Source organism: Capra hircus, chromosome 13 (assembly GCF_001704415.2).
Source record: "Capra hircus breed San Clemente chromosome 13, ASM170441v1, whole genome shotgun sequence".
NCBI lineage: Eukaryota > Metazoa > Chordata > Mammalia > Artiodactyla > Bovidae > Capra > Capra hircus.
The window spans coordinates 58,979,977-58,995,720 of NC_030820.1; the positions used below are offsets into that span (position 1 = coordinate 58,979,977).

The window sequence follows — 15,744 nt, forward strand, 5'->3', positions numbered from 1 at the left end:
CATGACATTGAACAGAATTCCCTGTGCTGTATAGTAAGACCTTGCTGGTTATCAGTTTTAAATATAGCAGTATGTACATGTCCATTCCAAACTCCTTAACTGTCCCTTCCCCCCAGCAGTCATAAATCTGTGTCTCTCTGTTTTGCAAGCTCATCTGTGTTGTTTCTTTTGAGATTCCACATATAAGGGATGTCATACAATATTTCTTCTTCTCTAGAGGCAGACGCAATTCTTGATCCAAAGTCAGGCTGACTTGAGGCCACACTGTGACAGCCGTGTTCATCTCCCTCCCAGGATGGCAAGGACAGGGTTTGGGATAGGTCATTAAGATTTTGACAGACTGAATACAGGAACTACTGCTCAGATATGAAAGCCGGAAACTCCTCCATTCCCCTTCTTCCTCTTGCATTAGCAGCTTTGTTTTGTTGTAGCGAAAATACTTCCCCAAGTAGTTCTGGCAATAAGAAGCAGAAAAGGCCTTGTATACGGACCCCACTTCAGACTCCAACGCCCATCAGACAGTAGAATGGTGGTCAGTCTAGGGGACCACAGGAGGTGCCCTGTGCCCCCTCTGATGCCTACCCTGACCTGCCTGGCTCACTCACCTCCCTGCTCCTGGCTGCTGGCACTGCTCCTTGTCCTCTCCGGTGAGTAGAATCTGAGACAGAAGAGGATCCACCCCTGGCTGACCCCAGAGACAGGTGCCAGGAGGGGCCTGACCCCTACCAGATGGAGTGGGAGGGAGAAGCTGAGAATATCTCTGATCCCAGCAGAACTCAGACCAAGTGTCTGGAGAAGCAGAACTTTTAGGGCAGCACAGGGAAGCCAAGCTCCCAGGCTCTGGGCTCACAACACTATGTTCTGGCTCAGATACTTGTTAGCCCATCTACAAAGAACCACTCTTTGGGACCTTTCTCTAGGGGTGCTGTGAGTTATTAAATATTAGTATAAAAATAGTGAGGCTCAGCCCAGGACCGGCTACATAATTGCCCAGCCCTGTCCAAAATGAAACCTCAGGTCCTTTGTTTCAAAGATATTAAGAATTTTAAAACAGCAATAGTAGAGCATTAAGGCAAGCATGAGGCCCTTCTAAGCTTTGGGCCCTGTGCAACTATACAAATCAAACATCCTTAAGTCAGTGGGGCTCCGTAAAATGAGACTAATCCAGGGCCCATCTCATGACTTTGTGTGAGATAATACCTATAAATACCTGACACAATGTAAAGATTTAATAACTACTGGCTACTACTATCATACCCATGTCTCCTCTAAGTCAGGATCAGGCTGATTTAGCTCCTGAGTTTGGGGGCTTCCAGGTACAACTCAGACTCGGAGCCCAGAACCATTTGATCAACCAGACAAGATGTGTCAGCCCCAAGAGAGGTTTCCTTGAGTAATGTGTGAGTCATAATTCTTAGTAACTCATTTCATAAATACTTCGAGTGTCCCTTAGGTGTTAGGCACTAGGTTAGGAAATCATATATCTAAACAAGCCAGAGTAAAATATATTCAAAATATTTGTGGAAAATAGTGCTTTCTAGCAGACTTCCAAAAGAGAACCCCTTGACAGGGATCATGAAAACCAGAGCGTGCAGATAGAAAATGGGTGGGACGGAATCCCAGAGCTGTGGGGAAGGGACTAGCCCATGCCGGGGGCCAGTGTGAGAAACTCCGAGGAAAGGTCATGAGGAAAGGCGTGATCAAGCCTCAGGAAACCCCCTGTTCCCGAGCATCTACCCCAAAACCAGAGTCTGTTTTATGCTCTCCCCCATAACCATTTTTCTTGGAGAAGGAGTAAACATGCAGCTCCAAGGCAATAAAAATTCTTGGGCGTGACAAGAGTGTTTCAGCTTATGGACTCCTCTGAAGGTTATCTAGCCCACCTGTATAGGTTTGTCCGGCCACATGTAATTGTTTACAGCCTCCCAATCTGAGAAGCACGAGATGTTTTAGATTTACTAAAGGCAAATTCTTTTGGGGAGTTAGAAATTATTAGTATAATGGGTTGGTTAGGGATTATATTGGTGAAGGGTTTTTCATTTGTTGTGTCAATAATTGCTGCTAATTCCCTGCTCTGGGTGGGACAAGGATGTCTCAGGTCAAACCTCTCTGCTGACAGACTAGCTTGTGTGACAGGATTATCCATACTCCTGCCACATGATTGTTTACTACCTCTCAACCATAAACAGCACAGAGAGTTTTGGAGTATTTTGAGAGTCTTAATTAGCACAGGGCTTTTTCTTCTTGTTGAGTCAATGATTGCCACCAGGCCTCCATATCCTTAGGCACCTGGGAATATATTTATCAATGTATTTGGAATATAGAAAAGGAAATACAGTAGTTTTTGATGTTAGCAATACTAGACTTTTTGAGTTAATGGATTTTCTCTTTTGTAATAGATCACTGTGCTTTGTTATAAATCACTGTGTCCTTGCTATGTAAGAATGTAACTTTATCATATCTTAAGACTAAATAGATCTTAAGGGGAGCATTGGGGAAAGGATTTTCATTTGTTGGGCTGATGTTTGCTGCTAAATCTCCAAGTTCCCTACCCTTATAATGAATATAACTAACATATAGGAGAAATAAGTATTAACCTTTAAGCATATAGGAGAAATAAGTATTAACCTTTAAGACTAATCATGTTAACCTTGGGTTAAATAAATTCCTTGCTTGATTGTAACTCACTACACCCTCACCCTATAGGAATGTAACTTTATTTGGAGGGTGGTGCCTGGTTTAAGAAAAAACACCCTTGGAAGAAATAAGTTTTTTGGTTATCAGAAAGAAAGGATCATAAAATGTCAGCAGGTCTCACTCATAGCCAGAAGATGATGTACCTTTTTTAATACATTTATGTGAAGCACCTGATTTTGATAAAGGTCAGGACTGCTGACTTCCGCGTGGCTCTGTATTCATCCCTATGTGTAACAAAAGGTATATAAGCAAACCCAAAAATAAAGAAATCGGATCAGTTTCCGGAAAGACTGATTCCCCCATGTCGCTTCTTTCTTGCTCCCGTTTTTCTGGCTGAATTCCCATCTGGAACATGGATGCTATTCCACGTAATCCAAGTTATTCAGCCTCCTTTTCTCCACTAATCTTCCTACTACACTATCCATTTCTAATCTCTCTATATCTGTGATTAAATCTGTAGTTTTCCAAAGACGCCGACTCCGTCCCCCCACCTTCGAATCACCCTGGATCCACCGGGGCTGGACCCCGGCAAGCCCAGCTTTACAGACAAGGCAGAGACAAAGCATCCCAGACATTTCCCAAAGTCTGTGTGATAACACAGAAGGAGAATCAAGAAAAGGGGAGTGAGAAGGGGTGGGAGGCACAGGGCCTTATTCCAGGCTCCAGTTTCCTCTCTGCTGTTTCACTTTCCCGGACTTGCCCCAGCTGGGATAAGAGCCACGAGACTTTCTGAGCCCTCACCTTCTCCGCTGCCTCTTTTACGTTAGTTCTCCCTTCTCATAACACACAGAAGCTTCATCTTCATAAAATCTTAATAGCTTTATTGCAGTACAACTGACATAAAGCAAACTGTGTGTGTTTAAGGTGTGCAATTTGACACGTTTTGTGGGCATTGGACATGTTTCATACTTGTGAACTTATCACCAAGATAGTCAAGATGATGAATGAACCTAACACTCATAAAAGTTTCCTTGCATCCTTTCCATTCCTCCTCCTCCCCAGGCAACTACCTATCTGTCTCCCATCGCTGCCTCCCATCACTACAGTTTAGTTTGCACCTTCTAGAAATTTATACAACAAACATGCAGTACATACCCTTGTTTGCCTGGCTTCTTTTATTCATTGCAATTATCTGAGAGTCATGCATGTTGTTGCACATATCAATAGTCATTTTTTTGTCTATCTACTGTATGGATAAACCATAGTTTGTTTCTCCACTCACTTATTGACAGACATTTGGGTTGTTCGCAGTTTGGTGTGGACATATGCTTTCATTTCTCTTGGGAAAATACTAAGAATAAAATGGCTGGATCATATGGCAGGTGATTGTTTAACTTTTAAAGACACTGCCTTAAAGTTTTGCCAAGTGATTTACCATATTATATTTTCATCATCAATGTAGGAGAATGACATTTCCCCCACATCCTTGCCAACATTTGGTATGGTCAGCCTCTTCAATTTTAGTCATTCTAAAAAGGAGTATCTCATTGTGGTTTTAATTTGCAATATGCAGTTGGATCTTACATTTTTTGTCCAATGTGACAGTTTCTAACTTTTTCTGGGAATATTTAGACCATTTACATTTAAAATAATTTTTGATATGATTGGGTTTAAATCTATTAACTTCTTATCTGTTCTACTTATTCTTTGTTCCCTTTTGCTTCTTTTTCTGTCTTCATTTGGTAATTTAATACTTTTATAATGCTATTTTCTCTCTTTTATTGGCTTATTAGCTATGATTTTATTTTGTAATTTAGTGATCGCTTTAGGATTTACAATATATTAATACCTCTTTACCAACATCTACCTTAAGTGATATCATACCATTTCACATAAAGTATGAGAACCTTATGATGGTATACTAACATTCTCCCCACCTCAATCATTATTCTATTGTTACCTTAACTTCACTTATACATGCGTTATAAGCCTCACTCTAGAATGTCATTATATTTTATTGTTTGGGGACCTTGTTTTTCAGATTTGCTATGTGGGAGAGAGCACTTCTCTCTAGGCAGAGTACTCTCTTCTGTGTAGTCTACCCATGACCCTGTTGATCAGGAGTTTTTCCAGTTTTACGGATGGGAACAGGCATTATTCTCAGTGCTTTGCTGAGCGATGGGCACGATTTAGTGCATATGTGAGGAAACTACTGAGGGCAGGGAAATGAGCACCAGCAGGAATTAGAGGACGAGGTCTCACCACTCATATAGTGGTGTTTGGGGTGAGTATTGCTGGACTTCCTGGAACTAAGGATGCCAAGGACAAACAAAATCCCTGGGACTGAACATAGGGTGTCCCTTGGTCACAACTGTGAGGCAGTTCTTAGTGGCTAATGGCACATACCTCACTGAAGATGGGAGGGAAATAAATTTTGAATTCCATAACCCTCCCCCAGATCCTCTTGGAAGGGAATCTTTACTCCACCTTTCTACTCCCCTCCTGCACTGAAAACTAAGAAACACCCTGATACAAACTTAAGACCTAGAATGAGACTGAGTTATTCCCAAGGCTTGATGAAAGCACAGATGAAGGGAAACTCGGAGCGCAAAGCTGATGACCCCATGGTGAGCTTATTACTTATAAGTTCTCCATTTTATAGCCCTGCTCGCTCTCTCTCTCTCTCCAGCCAGCTGCTTCACCTTCTCTTTCACTTCCCTCTCCAACAACACCCCTTGAATGTTCTAAGCAATTGTTCTTGACCAGTTAATGGCTGGTTTACGTTAAGTTTGCCTCTTAGGACTCCAAGTTCCTCTAGATCTGCACGAAGCCTTTTTTCCTCTGTTGCAGGAGTTTCTGAGCAGAGCAAGGGGAGTAAATGGCAGGTGCTGCAGCCCGAGGGCCCCATGCTGGTGGCAGAAGGGGAGACACTCCTGCTGAGATGTACAGTAGTCGGCTCCTGCACTGATGACATGATAAAGTGGGTCAAGGTGAGCAACCAGGACCAGCAAGAAATTTACAACTTCAAGCGTGGCTTCTTCCCCGGGGTGATGCCTATGATCCAGAAGACGCTGGAGCCGCTTAATTGCGACTATTCCATCTATATCCACAATGTCACCAGGAAACATGTTGGAACCTATCACTGTGTGAGATCTGCTGGCTCAAGTGAGCACTCAGGAAAGACGCTGGATGGAGGCACCTCTGTGCTTGTGAAGGGTGAGTATCAGGCCCTGCAGGTCACAACCTTCTGCTCTGATCTATCTCCCTTTACCTGTATCATTCACCTTTACCCACAATCATGCTCTGCTCGCAAAACCTCAGTGACATACAACAATTCGTATGCCTCACTCACACATTTACGGGCAGCTGGGCTGGTTCTATTCTGCATGTCTTATTCCAGGGCCCAGACTGGCCAGAGTACATATTTCTCATGGAGATAGCAGAAGCACAGAGGGAAAGTCCCAACCCCTTAGGCACATTTCAAGCTTCTACTTGTGTCTGCTGTTAATAACAAATAGCCCATTGGCTAAAGCAAGTCTCATGGCTAAGGTCAAAGGTAAGAGGCAAGGAAGTATACCCAACCACCGTGAGGCCACGGTAAGAGTTTGGATACGCCACGCTATCAGAGGAGAGTCAAGAACTGGGGCTGATCATTTAATCCCCAAGTAACCAGTCATGCCATCTCTAAGTCCACCAGTGGTGACCTGGACACCAATATGGTCTGTCATTCAATAGGAATGTGTCCTTAACTTAGTCATTTCAGGTCAACATCCTTCAAGTGTTTAATTTGTGAAATAGGCAATATAATTCCTATTTCAAAGGATATTCAGGTGATGAAATAGAAGAATTGATGTTTGTGAAACCCCTGTAAATTGTTGACTTGGAGGGTATCTGTGTGTGTGTGTGTCAGGGTAGGGGGTGGAGGTAGGGGGTTCATTTTATCTTATTGCAAACATCTCAGAAACCCTTCTCTGGCTCCTTCCAAGCTTCTCTTGGTCCTGCAGGCTTCTGGGTTTTCAACCTCAGAAGAATTTTCTAAGCCACCTCCACCACCAGACTGAGAACTCTAGGGCACGGCATTTATGTTTTGCTGAGCTTTCTTTTCCCCAGTCCTAGCATCAGCACATAGTAGGTACTGAGAACTTCTTTACTGAGTAAATCAGCTATTGAACAATGAGGGAATGTGGGAGGGAGTAGCTGAGTGAAAAAAACAGGGGAAGGAAAGGCAGGAAATCAGTGAACTGTGGAGGGAGAGAGAGAACAATAAAGTCCTCTCTTTGGATTCAGGACCTGGGAGCACAGGGCCAGACCTCTGGATCATCCAACCCCAGGAATTGGTGTTGGCAACCCCTGGAGACACCGTCTTTCTGAATTGCACAGTGCTTGGAGTTGGTCCCCCAGGACCCATCAGGTGGTTTCGGGGGACTGGTCTGAGCCGGGAGGCCATCTACAACTTCAGAGGCATCTCCTACTCCAACGTGACTGCGGTCCAGGCCTCCAACAATGATTTCAGCATTCTTCTGCGTAGCATCTCCACTGAGCATGCAGGAACTTACTATTGTGTAAAGTTTCAGAGTAAACTCAACAGGCAGTACCTATCCGGACAGGGCACCAGGTTGAGAGTCAAAGGTGAGACAGGTAGTCATGGAGGTGTTGGGGGACAGAGGGAGGTGGTCCACCAGGAAATTTTTACTGTGTGGCAAGCTCTTTTTAGCCTCAAAGTCATTTACATAGGCTATTAATGCTTTCTCCTTTTCTATGGAGAATTTCTACTTATCCTTCAAGGCCCAGCATAAATGGCCCCTCCTCTGTGAAGTCTTCTCCTTCTCCCAGGCAGAGTTGATTTCTCCCCATTCTGGGCTCCACAGAGCTTTGTACAGACTCTTAATGATTCAACAAACTTGCATGCGTGCCTCTGATGGCCACACACGGGGTGCTGCAGATACAGAAATGGAGCAGGCCTTGTCCCTACTCCAGAGATGCTCAACCAGGTCTGACTAGCCCTTCATAGTTACTGGGCTTGACTTCTAGTCCCTATCCCAGGCAGAAACTCACAGGCTCATCTCCCCAGCTACTAACACAGGGGCTCAGGAAATGGAGAGATAGAAAGAAAGGGGAATGTGAGACCACTTCTCTTCCTTGCAGCAAATCACACTTCTCGCAAAGAGTCAGAATTCACCAAGGAACATACAACCAAGGTATTTCCATCAGGTGAGTATACCTACCTCCAGTGGCATTAAGCAGTCCCCCACAGGTAAGTGGGGCCAGAGAGGGCTTGGGCATGCGAGATGAGCAGCCCCAGACTTCTAGGGCCCTCCTGCCACAAAGACGGTTCCCATGACTCCATCTCAACTGCACAAACAGAACCCAGAGAACCAGAGTAAATAAAGTTCAATCAAAGGAAGTACTTTCCAACAGTCAGTGCGAACTGCTCAGTGGGCAGTCTTGCTGTGAGGTCTTGAGCTCCCCCTGAGTCAGAACAAGGATACACTATGGAGCTGTGCAGAACAGAGCTGGAGAACATGGTTTTGCAGCCAGGCTCCCTGGATTGAGCACCTTTCTAGCTCTTTGAGTCTCTGGTGTCCTGCTCTGTGATCTGGGAGGGGAAAGGGAGATAAAAATCAGAGCGCCTACCTCACGGAACTATATACAGATCCAATGGGGCAAGTGCCCAGAACTGTGCCTATCACATCGCCTCAAGGGCACTTGATAATTGAAGGATGAACTTGGGATGGAGGTGACCAGGTTAGCTTCCCAGATGCTCAGCCCTGTTCCTGCTATCCTTGGGAGCCAGACTACTTGGTCCCATCACTACTTTGACACATGTGGCCTTGAGCAAATCACTCCCCCACTCTGGGTCTGTTTCCTCATCTATACAAACTGGATTGTTATCCTACTTTGCAAGATTAGTTTGAGGATTGTATAAGGCATTTATGAAATGCTTAGTTCTGGCCCTGGGACAGAGGAGTTGAGCAGCAAAAAATGAAAGACATTTTCTATTGTTATCAGAGGTCAGGGATGCTGTCAAGATGATTGAGGGTACAAGTAGGATATTGGGCAAAGGCTCTTTGAGCCTGAAACAGGAGGAAGGGAGGTCTATGATCTCTTTAGCTGTAGAAGGGATATGGCCCCGCAGGCTATACAGAAGCTAGGCTCAGCTTCACCATAGGGGTACTGAGTTGTGGGCTGTTGGGGGCTCACCCGGGGTCCTTCTTGAGCTTTCCTCTGTGTCCCCCAGGGCTCCTGTCTGCCCTCACACTTGCAATCCTGGGACTGAAAACAGTGACCTTGGCTGCACTCTTGCTGGCCCTGATTATCTGCTGGAGAAGCCCTTGACAAGAAGACATCAGAACTCCAGGCCCAGAAGTGGTGTGCTCGTCTTAGCATGGGTCATGGATGACTGGTCAGCCCTAGAGTGGGTCCCCTAAGAGAGGGCCCAGGAATCCCTGATCATTTCTCTGCCTCCCAGCTGCCCAGCTGCCAGTTGCCCTCCCAGCTGCCTTCAAGCCTCACGATGAACTCCAGGATCCTGATTCCTGTTCACCTGGTGAAATTCTCTATTTGGCACTGGGCTCCCCTCTGTTTGCTTTTGTCTCACTGTATTTCACTGTTTGCTGAACCCAGGGTAGACAAGGTGCGAGCTAAGAGGCTGGAAGAAGATGCGAGGAGCCATAGGAACTGTAGACATGTTTATTCTCTCCTCTTGTGGCTGACCCAGCAGACAAAGCTCTAATGCAGCCTCACTACCATAATGTTAGCAGCCGTAACATAGTCCCGAGGGCTTTCTCAGGTAGAGTCTATATATGCTTACAGAACAAACGTAGCCCGTGGCCGAGAGAGTACCTCCTGACATGCATGTGCAGTACTGCAAGGGACCTCAGCAGTTACGTAATTGTTATTTACAAAACGTGGGGCAAGAGTGAGAGGATGTGGGGTGAGGGAGCCTGATCCCTCCATCTTCACCACTTTGCTCTTTCCCTACAGCCTTCCTTTCTCTTCTCAGCCTGTTCAAACTCTCCTTGTCTTTTAAGGTCTTGCCCAGGTCTCTCCCGAGGCCTCTGCTCCTGTTGCAGCCTCTTTTGGAGGGCCCACCCCCTTGCTCCCCACCCTACATTTTCTCTTCCTTCAAGATCCAACTTGACAGTCCTTCCCAGAAGGTTTCCCTAAGTGACTCTGAGCTGGCCCAGCCAGACCACCTGTGCCCCTCCATCTATATCCTTTCTTCCTCTTTTTCTCCCTACTTTCTTTCTTCACCCTGGCTGGCTTAGGTGGCTATAATAGTTAGAATTCAGGTTTGGCAACTTTGACAAAACTGTTAAATCAGAAGAAAGTAGCTCAAATCAGAAGAAAGTTGGTTCCTCTAGTAATATTTGAACATAAACAGGCCAGGCAATTTGGGGACTCCTTGAGACCCAGGATTCTTTGATCTTGTTGATACCAGGTCCATATCTCAGGCAGAAAGACCAGGGAAGAGGAGAATGACACTTCCCTTCAAGGTCGCAGCTAGGAATTGGCCCATATCACCTCTGACTGGTTGGAATGTGGTCATTTGGTCACACCTAGCTGCAAGGAAGGCTGGAAATGTAGTCCTTATTCTAGCAAGAGTGCTCCTAGCTAAAATCTGTCACTAGAGAGCCAGAGAGTAAAGCTCAGAAGATGACCAGCAATCTCCACCCCTGTGACATAGAGATAGCGTACTTGCTGTATGGCACACCTGAGTTCCATTCCCAGGTGAAATGGCACCTCTTTGTACCTCTGCCTCCACTAGGGTAGCACAGTGGAGGGTAGTAGTTCTAAAGAAAAGGACACTTTGCCCCCCAGGGGATACGTGGCGATGTCTAGAGACGTTTTTGGTTGTCATAACTTGGGGGGAGACTGTTGCCCTCTAATGAGTAGAGGTCAAGGATGCTGCTAAATGCACAGGACAGACCCCACAGCCAAGAGTTATCTGGCCCAAAGTATCAGTAGAACCGAGAAGCCCTGATGTAGTGGAAAGCATGCATTCCCTGGAATCAGACATGCCCGATTTCTAATCCTGAAGCGCTCACTCCCTCCTTGTGCACCATTGATAACTAATCAGTCACTGCCCCTCTTGGAACATGGAGGAAAATAACGTGGACTTCTGCATTGTACAAGAAACAATTCAACATCGAGGGCTGACTGTGAACTGAAGGCTTACTATGAGCTGTGTGTTCTGTGTACACTCAGTACATGTGAACTCCCTTTTCTCTTTTCATACAAACATTTGTAGGTGCTAATGGGTTAGTCTGAATGTTTTTCATTGTAACAAACAGAAAAGTAGGTGGAACAACACTAAGCCAACACATTTAGCCTGAGTGCTTCGTGCCAGTTTCAGCATAGGGATAACCAGTGCTGTAGCTGGATCAGCTCCTGTAGTTCTTATTATGAGTGCAAGATGCCCTTCAGCAATACCCATCAGGGAACTTTGAAGAACTAGAGGTTTATTACTTTACAAGACCTGGAAGTTACACAGAATTCCTGGGGCCACACTGTGAGGTCACAAGGGAAAAACAGAGAGGGAACACCTGGGGTTCTGTTTTATTGGGGTTGATGATTTTTGTGGGCTCACTCTTTCTTGGTAAATTTAAAACTTAAGAGCAGGAATTTAAAGCCCAGGAAGAAGAAAAGAAATAGTAGCTCAAATGATCGGTTATTGAAATCAACCAAGACGTCTAAAACAAAGGAAACTCAGTGGGGGAAGATGGCCTGACTATTTAGCCCTGTGACTGGCAGTGTGTTCAGAAATAAACACATTGAAGGGGATGCCTCTTTGAAATGGATGTCTCAGCAATCAAAACTTAAATCAGACGATAGCATTACAAAAAAAAAAAAAGGAAAAAGAAACAACTGTCAAGGTTTACACTGCACTGAGAATTGAATAATTATTGAATTACCAGACATCAGAAGAAAGGGTAGATATAATATATTAAATAATATCTTCCTACAAAAGATATCCAAGTCTGAATCCCTGGAACCTGTGAATGTTACCTTATGTGACAAAAAGGACTTTGCAGATGTGATTGTGTGTGTTTGTCCCATCTTTAAATGGAGAGGTTGTCCTGAATTATCCAAAGTGAAAGTGTTAGTCACTCAGTCATGCCCGACTTTGCAACCCCATGAACTGTAGCTAGTAGCCTGCCAGGCTACTCTGTCCATGGAATTCTCCAAGCAAGATATACTGGAGTGGATAGCCATTCCCTTCTGCAGGGGATCTTCCCGACCCAGGAATTGAACCCAGATCTCCTGCATTGCAGGTAGCTTCTTTATCATCTGGGCCACAGGGAAGCCCTTAATTATCCAGGTGGGCCCTAAATGTAATCACAAGTGTCTTTGATGAGGGAGAGACAGAGGGAGATTCCACATAGGAGGAGAAAGCAATGCAACCACAAAGGCAAAATGGAAGTGTAAAAAATGCTGGCAGCCACAAGCAGCTGCAAGGAGCAAATTCTCCCCAGTGTCTCTGGAGGGAGCACAGCCCCCTGACACCTTGACTTCAGCCCAGTGATACTAACTTCAGACTTCTGGCCTCCAGAAGTAGGAGAGAATAAATTTCTGTTGTTTTAATGCCACGAAATTTGTGGTAATGTGTTGAAGCAGCCACAGGAAGCTATTAATAGGGTGGAACTGGGCTTCTGAAATAACTGGGTATTCCTTGCTCTGCCCCTGTAAACCTCTTCATCTGTGCTGACTTGAAAAAAAAAAAAAAAAGCACAATATGAGAGTTATGAGTTAAGTTTTATCTGGGGCAAAATGAGGGCTATCTCCTGAGAGAGAGGATTTCAGATAGTTCTGAGAAACCACTCTAAAGAGGTAGGAGAAGGTCAGCATATATGTGATTTTGGTCAAGGGGGAGTAATGCAATCAAGCACGTGTTTTTGGCAGAAGGTTTTTGTTAGTTTCGTGAAGGTTACTGCTAGTCACAAGGAGCAGACATCACCATGAGGATCTTAGCATTTTTCTAGATATGAGGAGATTTGAGAACTGGGCTCACAAAATCAGTTCCTGAAACTATCTGTCTGAAAACCTGTTCTGCCAGTTTTTCCCAGAGCGCCTCATTTCTGCTCTCCACCCCAACAGCTCCTTTCAGTGGATGTGGAAAATCAGCAGCTGCAGCAGCAGCAGCACATGACTTAATAGACGGCAAGAGCCAATTTGTAGATGACACCAGACAGGGCCCTGCGTGGTCTGGTCCCTGAAAGCCCTCTCCCATCTTACCCCCCACCTCCAACACCCTTTAAATTGACTCCCTGTCACCCACCTGGGCCTTGGCTACACACGTTCCCTCATTCAGTCATCTGCTTAGCCGTTTCTTCAAGAGCCCTCTGTAGATCAGCTCATCCACAACAACATTGTCTTCCTTCTCATTTCCCATCTGCAGCGTAAGTTTCCTCACAACATTTACTGCTACATATAAATGTGAGTGTGTGTGTGTGTTTATTTCCTTGAGGACTGTTAGTTGCTCACTGGTGAATTTGAGTGAGCTTCCCAAGTGGCTCAGTGTGAGGAATCCGCCTGCCAATGCAGGAGACGTAAGACACGCAGTTTCGATCCCTGGGTTAGGAAGATCTCCTGGAGGAAGGCATGACAACCCACTCCAATATTCTTGCCTAGAAAATCCCATGGACAGAGGAGCCTGGCAAGGCTACAGTCCATAGGGTCACAAAGAATCAGACACAACTGAGCCACTGCGCACTCATACAGTGTATTTGAGTTCACCAAGGCATGGGCTTCCCTGGTGGCTCAGACGGTAAAGCATCTGTCTACAATGTGGGAGACCTGGGTTCGATCCCTGGGTCAGGAAGATCCCCTGGAGAAGGAAATGGCAACCCACTCCAGTACTATTGCCTGGAAAATCCCATGGACAGAGGAGCTTGGTAGGCTACAGTTCATGGGGTCCCAAAAGTCTGACACAACTGAGTGACTTCACTTCACTTCTTCAAGGTCGGGAACCTAACTTTTCACTATTGTAGTAGCCCTTTTCGTTCATTCATAAAAAGTAGCTGAAGGCTGATAATGTGCCAGGCAGGTGGTGAAAGGCAGAATCAGAGTGGAACTGGGATGAGGTCAGGATGGGAACCAAAGTGGAGATGAAACTGGAGCGGGGCTGGGGGTGAAACTTGAGGAGGAAGTGGGCTTTGGAGGGTAGGAGTGCATGCAGCTCTGGGAGTGGGGACAGGGGAGAAAACAGTGGGGCTGTGCGGGTCAGGAGCTTGTGGTGGTGCATCTTCAAGGCAGGGATGAGTCTGGAGGCGGTAGTCATGGTGGGACTTGGGGATGGGGGCTGGGCAGGGGAAGGAGGGTGGGGGAAGGGGCTGGAAGTTGGAAGTGGGCAAGGCCTTCAGCACCACCCCTACTCAGTTTTGTTAAGGACATTTGGATAAATGTTATAAAAATGTATCAATAGTTTCAACTTCACACCCAAATGTCCCCTTCTAATCAAATTCTGGCTCTAAACACCTCCAGTCAGATTGCTGGAAAGGCCTCAGAAACTAGCCTTGGAAGCACAGTCCTACTGGCCAAATAGATACAGGGTGGTATAGTGGTTAGGAGCACAGCATCTGAGATGCCTGGGTTCAAACTTATTTAGGAATCTGCATTTCTGGTCTTGAAGTCCTAAGACTCTCAATTGTTGGGCAGTGCTTTTTTTTTCAGTCAACAATAGAGGCAAATATCTGTTTCATTTTGCCTTGTACTGTTCTTGTACCTGAGTATTAAAATACAGATCATTTTATTCCAATCACTCTTTTTTTTCCCCCTTCAATTAGGGCCTGATGTTCGTTTTGTCAATGTATATAAATCAATTTTATTATCTCTCAATTTTATTTAAGGCATCAAGGGGTGATACAAAATGTTTGCTATGAAAGTGGATCTGAGAAGGCTGTGAACACTTGCTGGCCCACCTTCCACCACCCATTTTGTTCGAACATAGGCCCTGAGGCCCAGAGAGGGCAAGAGATCTGCTCTTATCACCCGGCTTGTTCAGAGCCCAGCCTGAGGCAGGAGCTATATGGGCTCCAGGATAGACATTTACAACTAGCCTCCTGTTTATATTTCTTGAGGCAAGAAATAGATGGACTCCAGCTTAGGCATTTATAACCAGCCTCCTGTTTATAATTTCATATAGAAATAAACAACAGGAACAGGGTAAAGAGCTGTACTTTTGTCTCTGGTGGACACTTAAAATGACAGTAATGGGAGGGGCAGAAATGAGCTGAGTCTTGCCCAGATAAAGGATAAAGAGAGCACATACTTCTCATTCTTGAGATCAAGGAGACCTCCCCGACTACAAGTATGCAGAAAGACTTCCTAGGGGTCCAAAATGGAGAGGGGGCCACCCCAGAATAGCTGGTGTCAACTTTCCCATAGGCCTCTGTGCTGGAATTCATCTACAGAAAGATGTGCATACATGTGAGAGAGGGACCGAGGACAGGTCAGGTGTAGAAAAAGGAGGGCGATAACTGGCCAAAGGTAAACAAGACCTGGAAGAAATGCCCTGTATAAACGATGTGACCACCTCTTTACTGCCCTCCTCCTCATCAGGCAGGAACCCCTTCCTTTTTCTCCAGGTGGGTATCTCTGCCTTGCTTCTGTCTCAAATAAACAAACTGTAACAGGAGGGAAAGGGGCAGAGCACAACTTTTGAAAGAATGACATAGCCCAAGGACACAACATAAACCAATTCGAATCAAATGGGACCAAGATGGCAGACAAGACTAGACCTTGATCCTCAATCAGCAAGTGAAATGACACACCCAGAGGTGCCAGGACAGTTCCAAGGCACTGTTAAAAGACCAAGGAGCGGGCGATGGCCCAAATCCTGGGAATCTCCACTCCTTCCCCAAAATAGTTGCAATAATCCTCCCACTCATTAGCATAGGAAATCACCCAGCCTATAAAAACTAACCCCACCACATTTCAGGGCCGCACTTGCCCTCTGTGATGGCCCACGCTCTGTCCGTGGAGTGTGCCTCTCTCTCAATCTGAATAAATCCACTCCTTACCTATCATTTTGTCTCCCACTGAATTCTTTCTGTGATGAGACAGCAAGAACCTGAGCTTCATTAGGTCCTGAAACCAGGTACCATG

General features: G+C 45.5%; 1 protein-coding gene across 1 annotated transcript; it reads left to right on the plus strand.

Annotated features, from left to right (window-relative positions):
* On the plus strand, positions 416-11,491 carry LOC102172077 (signal-regulatory protein beta-2). The gene is made up of 5 exons (XM_005688327.3): positions 416-647; positions 5,488-5,853; positions 6,925-7,266; positions 7,783-7,848; positions 8,876-11,491. The coding sequence occupies exons 1-5, from the start codon at positions 527-529 to the stop codon at positions 8,971-8,973; spliced, it is 993 nt and encodes a 330-aa protein (XP_005688384.2). The 5' UTR covers positions 416-526; the 3' UTR covers positions 8,974-11,491.